Genomic DNA, 24,517 nt, shown 5'->3' with positions numbered 1-24,517 from the left:
CCAGGAAGGGTGGGTCTACTTCTCTTGGGGGTTTGCTTCTAGAGAATAGACACAAGCTACTCCCAGGGTGTAGACATTCCTTCCCCGGAGTAGTGTCTCAGAGATTTTAAGCAAATACCTAACTCTAGAAACAAGCTACTCCCAGGGTGTAGACATTCCTTCCCCGGAGTAGTGTCTCAGAGATTTTAAGCAAATACCTAGGGAAATGGAGCATGCGGATGACGGTATGAGATCAACAGGAGGTGGGGAAATTCATGGAGGGGTCCCTAAAACGGGAATGGGCGTGGGTCACCTGCAGGTGGAACTATCTTGGAAGCAACTTCCTAAGCTCCCTGCCTTCCTGGCTCAGAGCACCTTCTCTGCGGAGAGTGCGGTCAGGACAGGGACAGAGAGGGGTCAAGGAGAGCTCAGTAACCCCCTCCTTCCCGAAGTTCGGGGTTAGGGAGGGTGAGGACAAATTAGCCAGTGGAGCAGGTTACCTTGGGAGGTGTAGCAGAAGGGCAAGAAACCGCAAACAAAAGACAACACAGGCGGGGTCCACTCTTGGCTGCAAGCGGAGGGCGTCCCCAGGGCGCACAGGTCGCTGCGCTCTGCCGGGCGCGGGACGCAGGGTTCTGCGCGCTGGGCTGGGCTTCCCAGCTCAAACCCAAGCAAGCATGGCGGGGCAGCGGGCGCTTCTGCTAGCTGGCTTCCTTCTGCCTGGGTTCCTGCTCTCAGAGGCCGCCAAAATTCTAACTCTGTCTTTGGTGGGTGAGTGCTTGCGGAAGAACCAGATAGGTACAGTTCCAACATCCGCGGGAAGGCTGTCAGACAGCTCTGGGTCAGGGGAGCACTACTGGGCTTGGGTCCCAGGCTAGGGGGTGGGGAGAGGCAGGATGGGGGTGTGGGGGAATGAGGAGACCCTACCACCGAGAGGTGAAGAAACTTCTTGAGAAAATAGAATACCTTTTCCTCCCTCTGCCTGCTCAGATTTGCTCTCCTAGGCGCGGAATGGGTCCACAAGGTTTGGGATCCCTCCCAGTGCTGGAGACCCCGGGCTGCCTCCTCCCTCCGGGGAGTGGGCTGCAAATTCAGAGGCTCACCCTAAACTTCTGGGTGGTGTGCAGCAATTTCCAGTAGAGGCTGTGGGAGCGTTTGCAGGCTCTTGGAGACCAGGGAAAAGAGCTTATGTGTGTGTGGGGTGGGGGGCAAAAGCACTAGTTTTCTGACACTGCATGGGAGCCAAGGTAGAGCAGGGAAAGTATTTCAGTGACACCTGGGGGTGGGGGTGGAGTGCTCTTATCCAGAGGAAACCCGGAGAACTGGCCAGGGCTGGAGACTGGATCCTGGAAATTCCGGTCTTGCCTATGCCGGCTCCTGTCACCCGTGCGACTGGAAATATTTGAAGGATTCGGGGAACTGTTAATTCTGCATTTCGTGGCCTCAGTTTTAGTTCCTTTATTTTTCCACCGAAGGGAATAGAAAATGAAAAGGAAAAGGGATAAAGGGAAAAGGATCAGGATGAAAGGATCATCATAAGATGCAGCTTTCCCAAGATTGTATTTCCACCCACAGTGGGCTCTTTGAGGTCACTTACTGTGTGTAGATCACACTGGGAATCGTGAGCTGGAAGGTACCATAAGTAATCTCATTTAGCCCTCTCCCCACCCCCCACCCCCCAAGGGATTTCCCGAGCATATGGTTTTGGATAAGATTTAGTGAAATAGAACCTGTACCTCCCCAGATGATCATGCTTCTGTTTCCTTAGGATCCCAGGATTTTCCTAGGATGGGTGATGTCTTCTCTTGCATACAGGATCCTGTAGTTCCACCCCAAGGGTGCACAAATTAAGGCATTGTTCTGAATGCCTTAATTTGATGTTCAGCAAGATGCAGACCCTAACTGAGAAATACCCTGCCAAGTATATGTATATTTGAATTTCTTGGTTCTAAGTCATGGCTCAGCTTCCTTCTGCTCCAGTGGCTCTTTCTTGGACTGATATTCAAGTTTCCATATTTCTGGCTCCTACACTAGCTTAAATTTCCAAGAGTAGGACTCCAGAACGAACTCTGATTGATCATCCATTGGGAACCCTTCACGCTCATAGAGAGCACTGTGCCACTCTTCCCACCAGTACAGTTCTTTTTTTTAAAATTTATTTTTTATTTATTTTCAGCATAACAGTATTCATTATTTTTGCACCACACCCAGTGCTCCATGCAATCCGTGCCCTCTCTAATACCCACCACCTGGTTCCCCCAACCTCCCACCCTCTGCCCCTTCAAAACCCTCAGATTGTTTTTCAGAGTCCATAGTCTCTCATGGTTCACCTCCCCTTCCAATTTCCTCCAACTGCCTTCTCCTTCATCAAAGATGTTAGTCTATAATTCTCTTTTTTGATGGGATCCTTGTCTGGTTTTGGGATCAAGGCACTGCTGGCCTCATAAAATGAGTTTGGAAGTATTCCTTCCATTTCTATTCTTTACAAAAGTTTCAGGAGAATAGGAATTAATTCTTCTTTATTTTATTTTATTTTTTTAATTAAATTTATTTCTTTTCAGCATAACAGTATTCATTATTTTTTCACCACACCCAGTGCTCCATGCAATCCGTACCCTAACCTCCCACTCCCCGGCCACTTCAAACCCCTCAGATTGTTTTTCAGTGTCCATAGTCTCTCATGATTCACCTCCCCTTCCAATTTCCCCCAACTCCCTTCTCCTCTCTAACTCCCCATGTCCTCCATGCTATTTGTTATGCTCCACAACTAAGTGAAACCATCTGGTAATTGACTCTCTCTGCTTCACTTATTTCACTCAGCATAATCTCTTCCAGTTACAGTTATTTCTTTAGGTTACACTGTCTCCACGAGGTCTGGCTAAACTTAGCATATCTTTAAGATCAGGAATTCCTTAAGGCATAAGCAGAGAAGCCCATCACACTGATGTTTGGTCACTTTTGTGATCAGAGTCACAAAGAGGATGTGATGGAGGTTTGCCAAAGTCAAGATTTGGGGCCATGGGCTCTGAGTGAGTGGCTGGGGCTTATCCAAATGGAGATGGACAGACCGATTGATGAAGCTCATCTTCCTCTCCTCACCGTCAGCTTTCTGCTTGCTAATTCTCATCTCCTGGATCTCTCTGCGTATCAGCTTCAGGGGCTCTATTATCATCATTACAGAAGTGAAGTTGTACATTGTTCCTAGGTGGAAGCCATCATCTGCTGCTGGACCAGGTGTCTCAGATTCTTCAAGATCATGGTCATAATGTCACCATGCTTCACCAGAGAGGAAATTCATTTATATCAGGTATCTTTTCTCACTAATTCCTTTTTTTTTTTTTTTAAAGATTTTATCCATTTATTTGACAGAGAGAGATCACAAGTAGGCAGAGAGGCAGGCAGAGAGAGAGAGAGGAGGAAGCAGGCTCCCCGCTGAGCAGAGAGCCTGATGTGGGGCTCGATCCCAGGACCCTGGGATCATGACCTGAGCTGAAGGCAGAGGCTTAACCCACTGAGCCACCCAGGCGCCCTATGCAAAGGGTAAAGTGAAGCAACAATGTCTTTTGCTTAGAAAACTGTTTTCAAAATCTAATTGGAGTGAAAGAATGAAAAGTGTGTGTGTGTGTGTGTGTGTTAATGTAAGGTGTTGGAACATTTCTTGGCTCTGTCTGCCAAGTGTGCCACTCCACACTCTGTAGTCCCATATTTTCCTCCCTTACCTTGCCTTCCACTTCATCCCCAGCAACCCTCCATATATTACAGATTATTTTGGTACATGGTACTGATGAGGGAGCAGGAGGCTGGCTGAGGACAAAGCAAGAGCTGACGCCCTGCACCCCCCCCCCCTTCATCCGCTCCCCTCCATAGGTGTAGCATTCCTCAGGCACCCTTGACTGCCATAAAATGATAAATAGTTAACTTGCTGAGATCACAATCCTGCAAGGCAGGAGTCTTCCTTGGTTTGCAAATGTCCTTCAGATTACAACAAAGAAGAACCTGACTTAGGTTCTGGGACTTCATCAATACTTCATAGCAGCTTGAAAACATGTGAACAGAAGTGTTCAGCCAAATATACCATTTTCTTTTCTTATATCACAGATTACTTTTTTTTATATATCATAGGTTACTTTCTCCTTTTTTGATATCTGAAATCTAAGAAAGAAATCTTTCTTAGGAAGTCTGTTATTTATCTAGCTAAGATCAGAATCTATCACTGAGATGATTTTAAAACATTTTATTTATTTATTTGTCAGAGAGAGCGAGAGCGAGAGAGAGCACATGCACAAGCAGGCAGAGTGGCAGGCAGAGGTGGAGAGAGAAACAGGCTCCCTACAGAGCAAGGAGCCTGATGCGGGACAAAATCCTAGGACCCTGGGATCATGACCTGAGCCAAAGGCAGCGGCTTAACCAACTGAGCCACCCAGGCGTCCCTGAGATGATTTTATTCTCTAGAAAAATCAATGCCTGACCAACAGTTTGTGTATAATGATGTTGGACAATCTTAACTGAATCATCAAATCCAGTGTATTTCAGCTGACACGAGCAAATAAACCTTATCAGCTCTTTTCTGTTGACAGACAAGAAAACAGCCCAGAGTACTGAAATGGTTTGCACAAGATGATGTGGCAGGTTAATAAGAGTTTTGGGAGGATTTAGGACTTTAAGCTCTGGATTGCTCAATCTGAAGTTATCTTAGCCTTTGGTATTAAAAAAGATGCAATTTTAAGCAGCATTTTTGAGGAATAAAATTCTGAAAAACTATAAAACTTTGAAGGTAATCAGGCTTTGTTATTGTTCAGATTTTATTAAAATAATTTTTTCTGTGAAAATTTCTTTTACGATTTTTATTGTGGTAAAATATATACAGCATAAAATTGATCTCTTACACATTTGTTTTGTCAGTTTAGTGACTTTAAGTACATTCATATTGTTATGTAACCATCATGGCTCTTGATCATCACAAATGGGAACTCTGTACTGGTTATATGGTGACTGCCAATTTTCCCTTGCCTACAGCCCTTGGTAACCATTATTCTACTTTATTTCTCTAATAATTTGGAGATACCTCATTAAGTAGAAACATACAATATTTGTCTTTTTGTGTCTAGTTTATTTCACATTGCATAATGTCTTCAAGGCTTATCCACACTGTAGTGTAGATTACAATTTCTTTCCTTTTTAAAGACTGAATGATGTTTCATCGTAAGTATATACCACATTTGTTAACTCAGTCATCTGTCCATGGACATTTAGGTTGTTTTCACCTTTTGGATATTGTGAATAATGCTGCTATGAAAACTGGTGTACAAATATTTATTTGAATCTCTGCTTAAAATCATTTTAATCACCTTCCAGATTAGGTTCCCCATTTTTCATTGAATATTATTTATACACATATCGTTTTGAATCTGTGTTGACCACAGACATGATTAAATAGCTGCAGTGCATTAATTTTCAAGTAGTTATTATTAATTTTGAAATTGCAATTAAATTTAATTAAAATTCTTAATAAAATTAAGTTGTATTAAAATTTTAGATTGATTGAAAATAATTTTAGTAGTTTCCATGGATTTTGAGAAAATAATAAAAGCCACAGATCTTCTACCCCTTTAATATATATACATAAAAATCTATAAACAATTTGGGTAGTTCATGGTTCCCATCAGTTTTTTTTTTTTTATAATTAGTTTCAGGGATAGAATTTAGTGATTCATAAGTTGCATATAACACCCAGTGCTCATTACTTCAAGTGCCCTCCTTAATGCTCAACCCCCAATTATTCCTTCCCCCTCCCACTTTTCCTCCAGCAATCCTCATTTTGTTTCCTGGAATTCAGTATCTCTTATGGTTTGCCTCCCTCTCTATTTTCATTTTATTTTATTTTTCCTTCCTTTCCCCTGTGTTCATCTGTTTTGTCTCTTAAATTCCTCATATGAGTAAATTCATATAGTATTTGTCTTCCTCTAACTGACTTTTTCACTTAGCATAATACCCTCTAGTTCCATCCACGTCTTTGCAGATGGCAAGATCTCAAATTTTTGATGGCTGTGTAATATTCCATTGTGTATGTGTGTGTGTGTGTGTGTGTGTGTGTGTGTATACCACGTTTTCTTTATACATTCATCTATTGATGGACATATGGGCTCTTTCCATAGTTTGGCTATTATGGACATTGCTGCTATAAACATTGGGGTACATGTGCCCCTATGAATCACTATGTTTGTATTCTTCGGATAAATACCTAGTAGTGCAATTGCTGGGTCATAGGTAACTCTAATTTAACTTTTTGAGGAACCTCCATACTGTTTTCCAGAGTGGCTGCACCAGTTTGCATTCCCACCAACAGTGTAGGAGGGTTCTCCTTCTGTATCCTTGCCAACATCTGTTGTTTCCTGACTTGTTAATTTTAGCCATTCTAACTGGTGTGAGGTGGTATCTCATTGTGGTTTTTCTTTGTATTTTCTTTGTATTTCCCTGATATTGAGTAATGTTCAATACTTTTTCATGTGTCTGTTGGCTATTTGAGTGTCTTCTTTTGGATCTTTTCGGTTTTATCCTTTGTTTCCAGGCTCAAAAGTCTAGAGTTTCTTCCAATACTCCCCAATCACAGGGATTTCCAAGGCTTTGAAACAGCATTTTAATTCATTACCTTAGAAATAGAGCCTGACTAGATGTCTGCAAATGGGGAAAACACATGATGTAGTTATTATTTCTGACCTGATGCCCATTTCTGTATATTGTAACATTTATTAACTCCTTGTTTGGATACACTTTCCCATCTTGTTCATTTACTTACTACTTTAATAAAGAAATGGTATCAGATTGAAGAAGCAAAGATTTTTAATATTCTCATAAACTATTGCTCCAAACAATATCTAGCTTTATAATTGGGTTATTGATAGGGGCTGGAAAAATATTAAGGAGCATGATAGAATAAGTCTAGATTGTCTTGAAGGGACTATTGCTAGAAATGTGGTTCTTAAGAACTCTGTTGCAATTTATAAAAACATCAAATCTTTGTGTTTTACACTTGAAGCTAATATAATGTTACATGTCATTTGTGTCTTAATAAAAAATATAAGAACTCTGCTAATGAGGACTAAGAAGGAAGTAAGGAACATGATAGAGAAAAATCTTTATTGTCTGAGACAATATGTAAATCATCATAAACACACTTCTGGTAAAAATATAGGTAGTAAGGACTTCTTGCTTCTTATAGTAAAATGTGAGAGGAAAGAGATAAATTGAAGGAAGAACCATTAAGCATGAAGAAATGAAGACTTCATGATTTGGGAAATTCTCAGCCTATCCATATTGCAAAAGATTCTAAAACTAGGGTATTTGCTGCCAGGAAAGATAAAACTAGTGGCGTGGCTGGTTTACCTCTTGCTGTTGTCTCTGAATAGCTCAGAATATTCAGTCTCACAGAACTCTTTAAATATTGGGTATGTGAATCATGAGTCCCTTCAGCCTTGTTGGCTGAAGCCAAAAGTAGAGATGAAATCATTTTAAACATCTGTGTAGCAGTCTTGTCTAGCACACTGAATCCCCATGACATACCCAGAAGATCTATAAGGTACTTGAGAATCTTATACAGGATAAATACTTCCAATTTGGACTAAAAGGACAGAGAAAGAGTGACATAAAAGAAGGCTATTGGACTCTGCCAAGGTAAGAAACATGCTCATAAACTAGTTAGTTGTAAACTCATGCGACCTTTCATGAAGAACAAATGAAAAGTCTGAGTGTGAAGCAGTGCACATAAAGGGTAGAACTTCAAGCTTACAGGGCTGAGCGTCAAGTCATGGCAGGTTATTTCCAGTTTTTGAAACCTAACATTGTCTGCCCAGATGAATGTCAACATTTCTTAGGACCAGAAATTCATAACTTGCTTCCATTTATTTTCCACTTTGAATGATAATATCTATAACTGGTATTTTAATGTTTCCTGGAACTAGATAAACTTGTTTCCTAATTTTCATAGGTCCACAGATGGATCATATCTGGACTCTCCCACCCATACTTGATTGAATTATTTGGATAATATAATTTGGAACATTTGAGCCAATGATATTTAGATGAAATTTTGAACTATGAGTTGATGATGTGATAGTTTGAGACTTGTGGGAGTGTTGGGATGGAGGGATTGTATTTTGTATGTGATATGGACATGAGTATTTGAGGTCTGGGGAGCAGAACATGGGTAGAATATAATGGCCCCATTCAAAGATATGCTGTAATTTCTAGAACCAATAAATATTCTACCTAACATGGCAAAAGGATTTTGTAGATGTGATTAAATAAGGATTTTGAGATGGGAAGGTTGTCTTGGATTATTAATTTAAGCTCTATATAATTACAAGAGTCCTTCTACAAAAAAGGAGATTGAGGAGGCAGGTGGAGGGGGTAAGGTAACTGTGTGATGGGCATTAAGGAGGGCACTTGATGTCATGAGCACTGGGTGTGATATGCAACTGATGAATCACTAAACTCTGTGTCTTAAACTAATAATACACTATATGTTAATTAACTGATTAACAAAAAGAGTTGGCAGGAGAATAAGAGAAGGAAATGTGATAATGGAAGGAAAGTAGATGCTAGATGATGTCAATGCCAGTTAAAAGAAGACCATGAGCCAAGGGATGAAGGTAATCACTAAAAGAAGGAAAAGGCAAGAAATATCTTTCAGAGCCTCCAAAAAGAATGCTGGCCTGCCCACAACTTGTTTTTGTCCTAGTGAGACCCATTTCAGACTTATGATCTCCAGAAATGTAAGATAATAGATTTGTTCTGTTCTAAGCAACTAAGTTTATAGTAATTTACTACAGCAGCAATTGGAGACTTAATACTGCTATCAGCAGGTGGTTTAGAGAACTCCAGGAAGTACGGGAAGAGGTTGTTGAAGCCTTCATAATGAATGCAAATGTGGGAGGCACTAATGACAGTGCCTATTATATTGCAATTTGGATAGATTCTAGAACTTTTTGTTATTTGGCCTTATTCAAGGTGGGATGATTTAAAAAATAAGTATAAATGGGTTAAAGGAAAATGTATAAATCAGAAATACATTGCCTCCAATACACTGCAAAAAGTTGTTGGACTTGTTGAGACATTATGATGTTGTGAGTCAATAGGTGTTTCTTTTTTTTAAAATAAAGATTTTGTTTTTCATTTATTTGAGAGAGAGAGAGAGAGAGAGATAACACACAAGCAGTGGGAGGAGTAGAGGGAGAGGGAGATGAAGAAGTAGACTCCTTCCTCAAAGGGGAGCCCAACTTGAAGCTGGATTCCCAGGGTCCTGAGATCTCAACCTGAGCTGAAGTCAGATGCTTAACCCGACTGAGCCACCCAGGTGACCCAATAGTTGTTTCTTAATAGTGTCATGGATAGAGAGGCCTTAACTGATTAAATAATTCCCAGGAATTTAAACCAGGTCTTATCACTTGAGCTTTGTGTTGGGCAATGGCACATTCCTTTGTGTGAGCTCTTTTGGGAATATTTCTCTGTCCTGAATGAATATGTCAAATGAATCTTCTTAGAGCAGGCTATTTTCAATACAACGTCCTACCTGGGCTCCTGGTGAAAGTCGGATGTGGTTAAGGTCTTGCCAGGAAAGATCCTGGCCAATGGGGCACCTGGGTGGCTCAGTTGGTTAAGGCACTGCCTTTGGCTCAGGTCATGATCCTGGAGTCCTGGGATCGAGTCCCACATCGGGCTCCCTGCTCAGCGGGTAGTCTGCTTCTCACTCTGACCTCTCCCCTCTCATGGTCTCTCTCTCTTTCTCTCTTTCAAAAATAAATAAATAAAATCTTAAAAAAAAAAATCTTAGCCAATGGTAGGACTGTTGAAATACCCCATGGACAATTAGTTAAATGTGCACTGTGTCCTTTCCAAAGTGAAGAAACTAACATTGAGAGCCTGTTGACATGGTACAGAAGAACATAGTTGCCAAATCTATGATTGCAAAGTATTTGCCAGTACGTACTTGGATAGCAGTAATTTCACTAAGATTGGGCTCGGTAGTTTTAATATGTAAGGCTGTGCATTAATCTATCTTCAGTTTACACACAATTTGATTGGAGGTTATGACTGAAGAAAGCATACATGTATAAGAGCGTGGAATTTTTGTTATTCAAATAATAAAGCTTTTTTTTTTTTTTAATATAAGATGAGTTGGACAGGGTTTCCTAAGCAAATCTGAAAAATGGCTTTCCAGAGGAGGGAGGGATGAGTTATTATTGTGGGTGGAGAGTTGGGATGTGTTCAGGGTTCCCTGTCACTGGCCTTCACTTGCATGGTTTGAAATTCCCACTATGGCCAAAGGTAGGAGCATGCTGACTTTCTTAATAGTTTGCCCAGGTGAAGCACTAAGAGGGAGTGGGAGATAGGGTTTGAAAACTGTCAGCAGTCATACATCAGAAATGGACTCAGACTTTTCATTACACATGGATATGTGGGAGAAGCTATGCTGGTAAGTAGAGGTACAGAGGTCTATTATTTTATATAAGCTTCTCAGTACTTTTTCCTACTTTCTACTGAATCAAAAAACTATTTGGATTTATCACTCTAAATAATGAAAATGAGCTTTTCTAAAACAGAAAGGGCAGAGGCTCTGGAATCAACCAGACTCTATCACTTCCTATGTGTGCAATTTTGACAAATTATCTTAATTTGCTGAAGATAATTACCTTTGTATCTTCAATTGCCTTTGTTTTCTCACCCATAAAATGAGACAAATAGCTATATCTTAAGAAAGCTTTATTTTTTTAACTTTTTAAAAAGATTTTATTTATTTATTTGAGACAGAGTGAATGAGAAAGAGAGAGAAAGCACAAGCAGAGGGGAGGAGTGGAGGGAGAATGCGAAGCAGTCTTCCTGCCGAGCAGAGATCCTGTTGTGGGACTCCGTTCCAGGACCCTGAGTTCATGACCTGAGCCAAAGGCGGATGCTTAACCAACTGAGCCACCCAAGTGCCCCATTATGGAAACTTACTGGAGGCTTCCAGTATGCCTAGGTGGCTCAGTCAGTTAGGCATATGACCTCTTGTTTAAGGCTCAGGTCATGATATCGGGGTCCTGAGATGGAGCCCCTCATTGGTCTCCATGCTCAGAAGAGTCTGCTTGAGATTGTCTCCCTCTCTCTCTCTCCCTCTGCTCTTTCCCTTTCTCGATGTGCTCTATCTAAAAAAAAAAAAATACATCTTAAAAAAAAAAAAGGAAACTTCTGTAACTTTAAATTGAGAAGCACTCCTTAATTAGTATAAGGTTCTCAATACATGCTATCATTTTTAAAAGACGGAATGAATGAGAACGCAACCAAAGCACATAAAAATAGTTCAAAAGGCAACATTCAAATAAATAAAAATTATTTGAGCAAACAAATATTGATCTTTTCACGCTAATATTAATCCATGTTTTGTGACATATTTAACATTTTTAACCCATGGGTGTTTTTTAGATTTTAAAGAGAAGGAAAAATCATACCAAGTTATTTCTTGGTTTCCACCCGAAGATTATAACAAAGAATTAAAGGAAAATTTTGATTTTTTTATGGAAGAAGCTTTGGGTGACAGGTAAGTCTTATTTTTTTATTTGAACCAAAGAGTCACTATTTTAGCGATACAAATGAATGGATGAATGGATGGATGTTTGGACTGAAGACATAAGGAAGGGATGGGTGGATGGGTGGATAAATGACGGAATTCATGATGAGTGAATGGTTGGGGAAACAAGCACTCACACCAAATTGTCCAGTTCAGTCACTGGAGAGTCTTCTTTGTTCTGTACTGTCCCTCTTCCATGAATGGATTTTTGTAGAAAGTAGAGGTTGTTCCTTCTGGGACATCCTTTCAACACTTCTCTTACATCTTTATTTATAACCTCCCTAACACAGAAGTATAGGTACTTCAATCTCTCACTGTTGATAGGGAAATGAAAGTGACCTTCTTCCATTTATTTTCCTTCTTTTCTTCACATATATTCTATTAATGGGGGGAAGACTTATGAACACTGATTTTGTAGTAATTGAACATCTGGCCATGTAAAGCTCTTTTATTTTATTTTTTAAATTTTTGGTCATTTAAAATACTTAAGCAATGGGGCACCTGGATGGCTCAGTGGGTTAAAGCCTCTGCCTTTGGCTCAGGTCATGATCCCAGGGTCCTGAGATTGAGCCCTGCATCGGGCTCTCTGCTCCATGGAGAGCCTGCTTCCTCCTGTCTCTCTCTCTGCCTGCCTCTCTGCCTACCTGTGATCTCTGTCTGTTAAATAGATAAATAAAATCTTTAAAAAAAATACTTAAGCAAAAAAAAAAAAAAAAAAAAAAAAAAAAAGATTTATGTGCTGGGGCAACCCAGAGAGAGAGAGAGAGAGCAAGAGTGAAGGAAGGGGTGGAATGAGAGGCAGAGAGAGAGAGAGAGAGGGAGGGAATCTCAAGCAGACTCCCTGCTGAGCCTGATGAAGGGCTGGATCTCAAAACCCTGAGATCATGACTTGAACTGAAATCAAGAGTCAGATGCTTTACCAATTGTGCTATGCAGGCACTCACCTTCTTTTTACCTTCAAACTTTTACTTACTAGTCAAGGTTTGCTTACATTTGCCTGTTTTCAGAAAGTCTTTTTCCTTACTCAAATTGGGAAACCACAGTCCCCCCTGTCAAGTCTGATGTAACCTATTCATTTGATACTTAGTCTGTATTATCTTGCATGGTTAGTTACATATTTTAAATACATGCTTTGTCTCTTTTCCCTTAATGTAATAGTTTTGGAGATAGGCATAGGTAACCATGTATTCTTAAACAATTTTTCTATTTGTTAGCTCAATTTTAAATATGATTAATGAGGTATATTCTAGGAATTTTTATAGCACTCCTGAAATTATCTAAAATATCTGACAATAACACTCTTTTGTTATATGAAATCTTCAAAAATACACAGCCAAGGGTGACTTCTGCCAATCACATCCATTGTATGACTTGAAGTTGTTCCTAAACACCAGGCAGAGATCTGTATATTGTTAATAAGTTCTTCATTTCTGGTCCTTCTTTATCTGGGGTGCAATGGTACAGTAGTGAACAATTACAGGGTGCCAGGGTATTGATTCTCTTGGTCCTCCATGTAGCCGGCAGGCCAATGATGTATTGAGTTCTTGCACTTGTTACCTTTGATACCTTAAAGTGCAGGTGGACATTCTTATCTATTTCCCCATAGGTGTACAAACAGGAAGGGAACAGAGTCACATTCTATACAGGCAGTGATGGGAAAGTATTGTAAGGAGATAGGTCCCTGGAATAGTCCCATGCACCAAGTCTTAATTAGATGTTAGTATTCTTTATCTTCTATTATCTTTATCTTCTATTATCTTCTCTGGACATGTCAATCTACTGTAGTAGAAAAGCTAGGGGTGCCTGGATGGCTCAGTTGGTTAAGCAACAGCTTTCAGCTCAGGTCATGATCCCAGGGTCCTGGGATTGAGCCCCACATCGGGTTCCCTGCTCAGTGGGGAGCCTGCTTCTCCCTCTCCCTCTGCTACTCTGCCTACTTGTGTCTCTCCCTCTCTTTCTGTCAAATAAATAAATAAAATATATAAAAAAGAAAAACTAGTAATATGTTTATTATTAACCAGGCCTTGCTTTGCTTTCCTTTCTTCTCTATTTTCTTTTCTTTTCTTTAATTGCTTAACTCGTGGGCATTGAAATGTGGAATTCCCATTTTAGCTGAGATTTGAGTTCTAATGTGATAAAATAATCCCTTGAGTGACGTTATCTATCAAATTCAGAATTCACAGTGATTTTTTTTTCAGTAGATTTTTTTTGTAGTATTCTGTAATTTATCAGTTGCATATAACACTCAGCGCTCATAATATCATGTGTCCTAGATTACACAGTGATTTTTAAAAATAGCCTATATGACCAATATTTATGGAACTGTGTCATCTAGGGACTTCCACAGTTTGGTTGAGTAAACAAGAAAATCACTCATAAAAAGTCAGTATGTAAAAGAAAAGTAATGAGAACATTACAGAATTTATCAAGTAGAAAGAGTTCTGTGAGATTTGCTATGGTCAGAGAAGGTTCCCAGAGCAGAAGGTCCAACAGTGACAATTTGTTTTCAGTTAACATAGTTCAGTTGTGTCCATGGATTTCAAGAATTAAGAACTCAAAGTTATAGTTTTTTGAATAATGTGGCATATAACTCAAAGTTATAGTTTTTTGAATAATGTGGCATTGGGATTTGGATGAGAGAGGGAAGAGGAGGGGAGAAAGGGAACACTTTCCAGAGCAGAATGTGTGCTCAGAGTGACTGTGAGGGTATTTATGGACAGTGATAGGACAGGTACGCTACTGCTTGATGTGGTCTTTCTCACTGGGTATTTTCTTTCTAGCCCAAGACTCCTTTATGTATTGTGAAGTTAACACCTCCAGTGAATATTTATCATTTATCTTCTTTCTTACAGATTCACATTTGGAAATTTTTTAAGCTTTATGGAACTACTGGGGCTTCAGTGCAGTCATTTTCTAAGGAGAAAGGATATCATGGACACCTTAAAGAATGAGAACTTTGACCTAGTGATAGTTGAAAATTTTGACTACTGTCCTTTCCTGGTTGCTGAGAAGCTTGGAAAACCATTTGTGTCCATTCTTTCTTCCTCGTTTGGTGCTATAGATATTGGGCTACCAAACCCCCTGTCTTATGTTCCAGTATTCCATTCCTTCCTAAGTGACCACATGGACTTCTGGGGTCGAGTGAAGAATTTTCTGATGTTCTTTGATTTTTCCATAAGACAATGGCAAATCCAGTCTACATATGACAACACCATCAAGGAACATTTCCCAGAAGGCTCTAGGCCAGTTTTGTGTCATCTTCTAAAGAAAGCAGAGCTATGGTTTGTTAACTCTGATTTTGCCCTTGAATTTGCTCGGCCCCTGCTTCCCAACACTGTGTATGTTGGTGGTTTAATGGCGAGACCTGTTAAAGCAGTACCACAGGTAAGTAAAACCTGAGGTCTCAGTATGGACTTCATGCAGAGCTCTGCACTGCAGAATTGGTGGCTCCCCTGTCAGTGGGACCTGGGACAGAGTAGGGTGAGGCAACTGCACCTAAGACATACCTTTTAAGGATGAATCACTTTCAGAGTCATGCAATTGGATTGTTAGGACTTGTATAACCCTGAGATTGAGGACTTCCTTACATAGTATACCCAGGGTCCTCTCCAGTTCTGGTGCTGGTGGGATAGATTTAAATTAAAAAAAAAAAAAAATGTTTTCTTTCTAATAAACTCTAAACCCAGCATGGGGCTCAAACTCAAGACCCAAGGTTGAGAGTTGCACATTCTTTCCACTGAGCCAGCCAGGTGCCCTGGGATAAGCATTTTAGTAAGTTAATATTTTTATGTCCCGTGAACATGAACATATGTGTAGTAACTGTGTGGCAAGCATCCATTATATGCGAGAATTGTTGAAAAGACAAGTTACTCACAATGAAACACACAACACTATGAAACCGAGGTGGGAGTGGTGGGACTGACAGTAAGAACTTGTGGGCATCATCACCAGCATCCCCAGCCTGCAGAGCCTTAGTTCTTAATTCCACCGAGGCCTTCTGATTTGATTGATCTGGGGTCAGTCTTGAGGACTGTGAATTGTGAAAGCTGCTGGGTTGGTTCGAAGGCTTAAAGTCAGAACTACTGAAATAGAAGTTTTTAAATGGAGAGGAGCTCAGCTGAGTTGGCTTCCTGTTGCCTATCAGCACTGGTTGACATTTTAAGGAATTTATCTTATTTAATATCTTACCACCTGGAAGGAAGTATGATGATCTCCATTTTTATACAGGAGAAGACAGAGTTTCAGGTGGAGCAAGTGACTTTCCCACTGCCATTTATTTCAGACTTAGGAAGACTTGATTTGGCTGGGTCTTCCAGGCACCCTAGTGTCTATCCTTTATCTACTGACCTTGAAATGAGTAAGCAGGGAGATTGATCCATGGGCTAGATGGGCTTTAGGTTGGTGGCAGGATTTTTTATGGATGGAGCTAGGGAGGAAAGGAATTTCAGTTAGAAAGAACAAATAGCTGAATGTGTCAAAGTCAAAGTAAGACAGGCATGACTCTGGGTTCCTTTGGTGACTCTAGCTAGATTAGACTAGAAGATTCAATTACATAAATGTAGCCAGACCAGATTACAGGAGATTTTACTTGATACAAGTTGGGGTATGCCTTGGTTAGAGGGTAGGGGGAGGGGATTGTCAAGCAGGAACATAATGGGAGTAAGGGTTGTAATGGCTGTGAGATAATAGAGACTTTAAAAAAATTTTTTTCTCTTTATTTTCTAGTTTTTATATAGTGTGTCGTGTAGCTTTTTAAATTAAAAAAAAAACAACAAAGCTTTTGTCAAAGTGGTCCTTTGAGGTGGTAAATCAGGCAGTGTTAGGCTGCACAGAATCAATCTAGGGATGAGAGTCTAGAAGCTGGGGGAGGAGGGCTCCAGCAGTCCAGAGTCAGGGTCTGAAGAAATACTTGAAGCAAGATTCACTAAAACGGGGTTAAAGCCAAGACTGCAACATTAAATCTCAACCTTTCTTAACTATTGCCTGAGGATTTTAAAAAATAAGCTGGAGTTAGGACTGGGCACTACCATTTTTACTTATTTAAAAAAATGAGTCTAGAGTTAGTACTGGGCACCACCATTTTTTGTCTTCTTATGTGGATATAATTTGCAGTCATGTGGGTGAGCCACTAAGGTAGAAGATGAATTACAAAGATCAGTTTATAAGAATATCACAATGTATCAGAGCAAAGCACTCCACATGGTACATTGAGTGTGAGTGGTCAGGAGTCTTTCTCCATTTCTTCCACTTCTTACACTAGAGGCTTTCTCCTGACTTCTCCAGTGTAGCACCTCCCTCTGCTGGACCCTAGCACCCCACCAGTATTCTTCCTATCCTACCATTTTCTGGTGGCCTTGGAAAATTCCCAAGTAACCATGTCTCTCCATTGACCTACGATGAACAGAGGATCTAGGATGACCCTGACACTAACATCTAGATTTTAAAGAAGAAAGATATTCCCCCCAACACCATGGGCATAAGCACCATGCACAGGGCACTGTCCCAGGGGCTATGAACTCAGAGAAGGACAAGAGGGTAAAGTTTGGTAATATCTGGCTTTCATTTCATGGCTATCTAGGCTTTCATGAACAACTTTGTTCAACTCCTTTTCCTTTCTTACCTTTCTCCAGGAATTTGAGAATTTTATTAACAAGTTTGGAGATTCTGGTTTTATCCTTGTGGCCCTGGGCTCCATGGTGAGCAACTTTCAAGTGGATCTTCTCAGGGAGATGAACAGTGCCTTTGCTCGTCTCTCTCAAGGAGTTATATGGAAATATAAGCCATCTCATTGGCCCAAAGACATCAGATTGTCATCAAATGTGAAAATTGTGAACTGGCTTCCTCAGAATGATCTCCTGGGTAAGGGCTGCTCACGTCTGCTTCACCCTTTCATTTATATATTTTTAGAACTCATCAGGCTCTAACCCTTCTCATTTACATATTTTTAGAACTCACCAGGCTCTGAACTCTAGTAGGGCAATCCCATTTGCACCAGAAGGAGCTGCTAATAGCTAAAGTTAAGTCTGCAGAAGAAAGGAACAGAGCAGCCAGCTGGAGTTCTTGGGGCATCAGACCCTACTTCTAATGAGATCAGTGCCCAAACAGCCATCTCCCTTTCATTGTTTTCTATTCGAGGCCAAATGTCAACCCACATCAAATCACCTTGGTCACCCAAACACAATCCAAAACAACCTATGGATTCTAAAGAAAACATACTGGAAGGATGTCGCCACTGTATTTAGTGGCTTTAAGAGTGCCTGTTCATCCACGTGCACTTACATGTATATATACACTCACTTCTCCCACAAACACACCTTTCTTAGCTATTAAAGAGGGAGCAATTCATACCTTTACAGTATTTGATGTCAATAGTGTCTTTAGGATGTGCCAAAATGCCTGAGTGCCAAGATGAACAAGCTCATAGTCAGTTATTTGGTCCATTTCATCTCTGGTACCAGAGAGTTCTCTCCTTGCCCTCACCCCCACCAACAGGTTTTCTTCATGCTCAGTGCTGCTTTTTACCGACTCCTTACTGTCATAGCCACTGACTGCATCAAAGGCTCATGATTAAGACAATGACTCAGAATAACCTGGGGAATTAAGGAACAGATTCCTGACTCTACTTCTGCAAATTTAATTCTTTAAGTCTGGAGTGGGCATATGGTGCTTCTTTCAAGAAAGAGATAAGGAGATTCTGACACACATCCCAGTTGAGTGACACAGGCTGAGACAAACTCTTCATTTTCAACAATAATCTTAGTTAGCTTTAAATAGGGTGGGGTGGAAATGCTGTAAATGGAAATACTCAAGCATAGGGTCTAGTCTCTGCTTTCAAGAGGCTAATCATGTGTTTGAGGAGAAAATGCATGTAGTATAATTTTTATGATTGACACACGAGTTATGATGCTAATGAATGGTCAGGAATTCAGAGAAGAGGGAAATAAGTTGGCGGGTGAGAAGAGTGCTCAAGACAAAGAGAAAGAGAGAGACACTGAGACAGAGAGACACAATGAGAAAATACAGATGAGTGAAACAAAGGGAATGACTAGGATGATAGAGAGAAAGATGGATGGGTGGATGGAGAGGGATATACACCTTGCTTAGGAATATTGTCTGGAGAGTCCTCTGGGTTTGAGTCTTAGCTGGGTTCTGGCTGGGTCAAGGAATTTCCATAAAAAGGCAAGGTTTGGAATCCTGTATGTTAATAACATGCACCTTGGATGTGTCCAAGCAAAATATCTTTATAATGACTCCGACAGACTTTGAAATTCCCTTTGTATTTTCTTCTGCCTTTTCTGCTTTCCACGGTTTTCTGAAACTTTTCACTCTGAAAATTTTCGATCTGAAATATTCTGCTCTACTTCTTAATTGGAACAGCTCATCCACGCATCCGTCTCTTTGTCACCCATGGTGGGATGAATAGCATAATGGAGGCCATCCAACATGGTGTGCCTGTGGTGGGGATTCCTCTTTTTGGAGACCAGCCTGAAAACCTGAACCATGTCGAAGCCAAAAAGTTTGGTGTCTCTATCCAGCTGAAGCAGATCAAGGCAGAGACATTGGCTCTGAAGATGAAGCAAGTCATAGAAGACAAGAGGTATGGAGCTCTTGAAGCTTATGGTCACTTAGACTGAATGAAGATATCAAACACAAAGGGCAATGTTTGACACTTTTTGCAATAAAAGATAAAACATCCAAGACACAGAAAAATATGTGCTGATGTTTACAAATGACGTGTTTCCTCTGAGAACAAGACTCAGCAATTTAGATGTTGAGAACAAGTGTTGTGAAGACTCTGTGACCTACATACACAGGGTTTCTGAGAGGTCTTATGTATTGGGGGTGCTTATAGTGGAATTCCAAATGAGTCAGAGGTTGCCTTTCTGTCCCCCAATATGTCACAGTGTTTCCTGCCTCAGGCCCTTTATCAGTGCTGTTTGCTAGAACACCCTTCCCTTCTCTTTACAGTGCTGGCTCCTTTATGACAGTCAGACTTACCTCCAATATCCTCTCCTCAGAGAGGCAGGTGGTCTTTGTCTGACATGCCTAAATGTGTTCCTCTCTCCCACCCTTTTCAATCATAACTCATTTTTCCTTCTTAACACTTCTTAGGATCAGTAACTAACCCAGTTCTTTCTGCTTTAATTTATTGTGTGTTCCTCACACTAGAAAGTAGAGAGTTAGTTCCCCTGGATAGCAAAGGAAGCCATGTTTTCCCTCGTGTTTCCAGGGCCTAGCACAGGGCCTGCTGAAGTAAGTTTGGATGAATTTCCATTAAGTTAGTCAGTAAAAGTGCCTACGTTCTCTTGGGTAAATTTCCACCTAATACAAAGATCTCATATAAAGAGAAAAATTTATTCTTTCTACCTCAAAGATAAGAAGAACTGAAAAACTTAAAGTTTCAAGGGCATAAACTGATGCAGACCTCAAGACTTATTTTACCTTGCACAAAGGAGACCCAAAGGTGTTCTTGTTAGATGACTAAAAGTCACCACATAGCATATGATTCTTTTTTTTTTTTAAAGATTTTATTTATTTATTTGAAAGACATAGATCACAAGTAGGCAGAGAGGCAGGCAGAGAGAGAGAGAGAGAGAGGGAAGCAGGCTTCCTGCGGAGCAGGGAGCCCGATGCGGGGCTCGATCCCAGGACCCTGAGATCATGACCCGAGCCGAAGGCAGCAGCCCAAACCACTGAGCCACCCAGGCGCCCCAGCATATGATTCTTAATCCTAGAAAAACTGTAAACTCTGGGGGTCTGATAACCTCAGACATTTCATTATGTTTGGTATCTCATGAATAGCAAATGTTTGCTTTCTGAAGAATGAGCTTGTGAATTTCATTGGCTATTCAAAGACCTAGACCCGAAATGCCCATCATTTGCTGGCCCTATGATGGAATCATTTAGGCTGGGATGGTCCCTACATATTATGCATCAGGGCTGGGTATATAATTTGAGGGGCTCAAAGTAAAATGGAAATGTAGGGCCAATCGTTATAAAGTTTAAGACAATGGCAGCAGAGAATTAAAGCAAGCATAGGACCTAAGTGTGGGGTGCTGAGCAAAAGTGTAGAAGGTAGTCCATGGAGCCAGATCTGGCCAATATTTCCTACCTCTGAAGAGGTAGGAAAGTATAGACTCGTCCTGAGCCCCAGTCCCCACAGTCCTGTTTGACATCTAGCCCAGATACCAGCATAACATAGCTGCTTATACATATAATTTTCTATAGTATGTGATAAGCCTTCTTGGGGAGAACTAGCCCTTATAGACTAAGTCAATTTTTATAGTTTAGCACTTTTAGCACAAAGCATGGACCTTCGTATGGAGGGTTCAATCTGAACTTTTCCATGGGACCCAGCTAGACTGTGGCAAGACCAGGCCAACAACCTTTCCTTGAAACTGAGTCTTTTGTGCATATGGATGAAAATGTGTGTGTGTGTGAGAGAGAGAGAGAGAGAGAGAGAGAGAGAGAGAGAGAGAGAGACAAGGTCTCTAAGAGTTTTGAGACCACATGAGTAACGCCCAACCTCTGTCTCTGCCAACAGGTACAAGGCAGCAGCTGTGGCCGCCAGCATCATCAGGCGCTCCCACCCCCTGACCCCCGCCCAGAGGCTGGTGGGGTGGATAGACCACATCCTCCAGACAGGGGGTGCCGCGCACCTCAAGGTCCATGGCCTGCAGCAGCCGTGGCATGAGCAGTACCTGCTGGACGTCTTCTTGTTCCTGCTGGTGGTCACCCTGGGCACCCTGTGGCTCTGTGGGAAGCTGTTGGGCATGGTGGTTAGGTGGTTGTGTGGGGCCAGGAAGCTGAAGAAGGCTTGATGGAGGTGCTGCCTTGATGGGTGTTTGGAGAGCCACTGGTTATAGGAGGCTTTCCCCAGCACAGGGCTCCCCTGGTGTCTTCTCCATACTGGCACTTTAAGGTGGCACACTATTTTCTGCCTCTTTTTAGAAATTCTTGTGAAGCACTCTTGAGGGTCTTTCAAAAAAATTGTGGTAAAATATGCATCACATGAAATTGACCATTTTAGCCATTTGGTATAGAGTTTAGTGGCATTAAGTACATTCATATTGTGGTTTAAACAGTACTACTATCCATCTCTGAACTTTTCATCTTCCCAAACTGAAATTGCACTGATTAAATAATAACTCCCAATACTACCCTATGCCCCCACCCTGACTCTTTACAAATCCCTGTTCTACCTTCTGTGTCTATGAGTCTCAGGCTTCTTAATTTACCCCTCATCAGTGGACTCCTCACTGAGACTCAAACTTTTGGCAGACAGTCCCCAGCTTCGTCTTCACTCCCTGCTCCTAGACACAATGCCCTGCCTAGTCATCCTCTTGTTCCCTGAAAGGGAGATATATGCAAAACTAACTTCAAAGGCCAAAGAAGCCATGGCACTGAAGTAAAAGGCAAACAGGTCCAGCTTGATAAGAAATGGTTTATTAGGAACAATTATTATATGAACAGAAGCCTGTCTTGGGCTGCCACAAGATGAGTAGGTCTCCACAACACCATCTCCAGTTAGGCCTGCTTTTATGGCTCTGAAGACTGGGCAGTACTTGCTGGGAGCTACCAGGAGGAGTCATATCCTGAGCAGATCAAGGAAGCTTTGCCTGGAGGGTGTACTTAAGGGTGTGTTAAACAAAAGAAAAGAATGGAGGAAGGGGCTGTACTTAAGAAGGTTTTAGGCCACAGAGCAGTTATTGTGGTGGAATTTCTCAAGATGGCCTTAGTCTGGTTCATATACTTTCTGTCTCAGAAACTTTTCAGTCTCTCTCCTTCTTTCTACCTTTTTCACTTTTCATGATATGATATAAGATATTGGCCAGTTTTTCCATTTTGGCCTTTTCTCTTGCATCTCCTTTTCACCTCACCTCCAAGCTCAGGAATCCTGGTCTCTGTCCCGTGTCTCTCCTGTGAAAAGCCCCTGCTTTGCTGGTCAGATTTGGAGGCTGCCTTTAGGCCATAGTTCATGCTGTGGTTTTCACTTCCCACATTTCCCTTCTCAAGATTAACACTCAGAAAAATGTAGTCATGGAGACCTCAAGTGCAGAACCTGGACCTCTGTGTGAGGTCTTGGGGCCTCAGGTTCAGTACTACTGCAGTTCCCAGGATTCTGCTGATTTAAAAAAAATCACTGATTTGCCACTATGACAGTAATACTTGAATCAGATAAGAAATATAAAAGATAATAAAAGGAGGGAAATTTGATGAGGAATGGAATTTCAATTTCAAAATGTCTTCTCACATATTATTTCCTAATTATAGGGTTTAAAAAAAAAGGAACTTTACAGTGGAGAATCTGGGTGAACACCAAGATTAAATAAACACCACCTTAAACAAGGGATAGAGTTATCATTTCTAATAACAGGACCATCTGATATCAGATGAGGTGGAATCAACACCACATGTATAGTATTCCCACCAAACTCCCTAGTAACCTGAAGTATAATGAGAAGGCAAATGCAACTTGGGATCCATCATACAAAATAAAGAGTTATATCAATGACATGAAAGACAAAGAGAACCAATCTCACTTAAGGAGACAAATTGGTGTGATAGCTCAATGCAATGTGTGATCCTGGAGTGGCTCCTGCACCAGCAAATTCATAGCACAACAGAGGATATTAATCGGACAATTGGAGGGATTAGAATAAGATTTACAGATAAAGTAATGTGATTAGATTCATATTAAGTGGTGCCTTCCTAATGCAGATTATTTTTTTTCCCCCCTGGGAAGATAGAATACCTGGACCCATAACTGTGAATGTGTATGCATGGGACCACATGTTCTCAAAGACTCCATAGCAAAAACATGGAAAGAACTTGAAGGGAAATAATGGAATAATATTGAGAGAGTTTAAAAATCTTTCTAATGAATAATTTGAAACATTTATAAGAAGAGAACTTTTGGGGGCCCACTGCCCTCTCTTATATTGTCATGCCCATTCAGAATTATAGACTGACCTTTAGAGGTTCAGTGCTTCAGTCAAGTTCTGGCCTTCCCGTGGAGCTTAACACTTAGGGGACACTAAGTTACTTTCTAAGTATTTACTTACTAAGTACTTACTTACTAAGACACCAGTAAGTTACTTTCCAAAGAAACTCTGAGCAGTAAGAGTAGGCATTTTCCAATGGGAATCAGCTTCTGGGATCTTGAGATTGGAATATAAGAGATTTTAAGCAGTTGCCTGGGAAATGGGGCATGGGAATGGCAGTGTACAGTCAAAAGAGCCATTAGGAGTGGGAAAATTTGGAAAATGATCCCTAAAATAGAGATGGGTCTGAGTCATCTGGAGGCGGAACAACCTTGGAAGCAACTTCCTAAGGTCCCTACATTCCTGGTTCAGAGAATCTTCTCTGTGGAGAGTGTGGTGATCAAGGACAGAGAGCGGTTAAAGAGAGCTCACTGACCCCTCCTTTCCACTGCCCCAGGTTAGGGAGGGTGAGGACAGAGTAGCCAGTAGAGCAAGCACCCTGGGAGGAGGAGCAAAGGGCAGTAGCCAGTGAAGGACAGACAGGTGGGATCCACCCCTCACCTCTTCGCAATCTGCTGGCTTGTGCGTTTCCTTGGCTGCCAGCAGCACACCTGTCCTGTGGGTGCACTGGTCGCTGTGCCAGGCTCAGGCAGCAGGGCTCTGGGCATAGGGCTTGGCTCCACAGCTGATACAGGAGTGAACATGGCCAGGTAGAGGACGCTACGGCTAGCTGACTGGACTCCTGCTCTCAGAGGCTGTGAAAATTCTGACTGTACTCAAATTGGGTGAATGCTTGGCAGGAGAACCAGAGACAGCTGCATCCCAGGCACCTGGGCCAAGGCTCAAGCACAAAACACTATGTGGTTTTCCAGAAAGGACTGTGTCTCAGGCTAGAGGAGGGAGAAGTTGGTGTGCCTGTGTGGCAGAGAGGGGTCCCACTGCTGTGCTGGGG

At 41.3% G+C, this 24,517-nt stretch overlaps 1 protein-coding gene across 3 annotated transcripts; it reads left to right on the top strand.

Moving 5' to 3' along the window:
• Positions 1-457: 457 nt before the first annotated feature.
• On the top strand, positions 458-23,365 carry LOC131831655 (UDP-glucuronosyltransferase 3A1-like). Of its 3 annotated transcripts, none has more exons than XM_059173795.1 (7): positions 458-777; positions 3,185-3,286; positions 11,437-11,551; positions 14,434-14,965; positions 17,212-17,440; positions 18,959-19,178; positions 21,126-23,365. In XM_059173795.1, the coding sequence occupies exons 1-7, from the start codon at positions 657-659 to the stop codon at positions 21,400-21,402; spliced, it is 1,596 nt and encodes a 531-aa protein (XP_059029778.1). In that variant the 5' UTR covers positions 458-656; the 3' UTR covers positions 21,403-23,365. The 3 variants fall into 3 exon arrangements, with proteins under 3 accessions (XP_059029778.1, XP_059029779.1, XP_059029780.1); XM_059173796.1 differs by having other exon boundaries at positions 459-750; positions 21,126-23,361; XM_059173797.1 differs by having other exon boundaries at positions 500-746; positions 21,126-23,357.
• The last annotated feature ends 1,152 nt before the right edge of the window (positions 23,366-24,517 follow it).

This window comes from Mustela lutreola, chromosome 5, assembly GCF_030435805.1.
Source record: "Mustela lutreola isolate mMusLut2 chromosome 5, mMusLut2.pri, whole genome shotgun sequence".
Classification (NCBI taxonomy): Eukaryota; Metazoa; Chordata; class Mammalia; order Carnivora; family Mustelidae; genus Mustela; species Mustela lutreola.
This window is presented reverse-complemented; position numbering and strand designations above follow the sequence as displayed.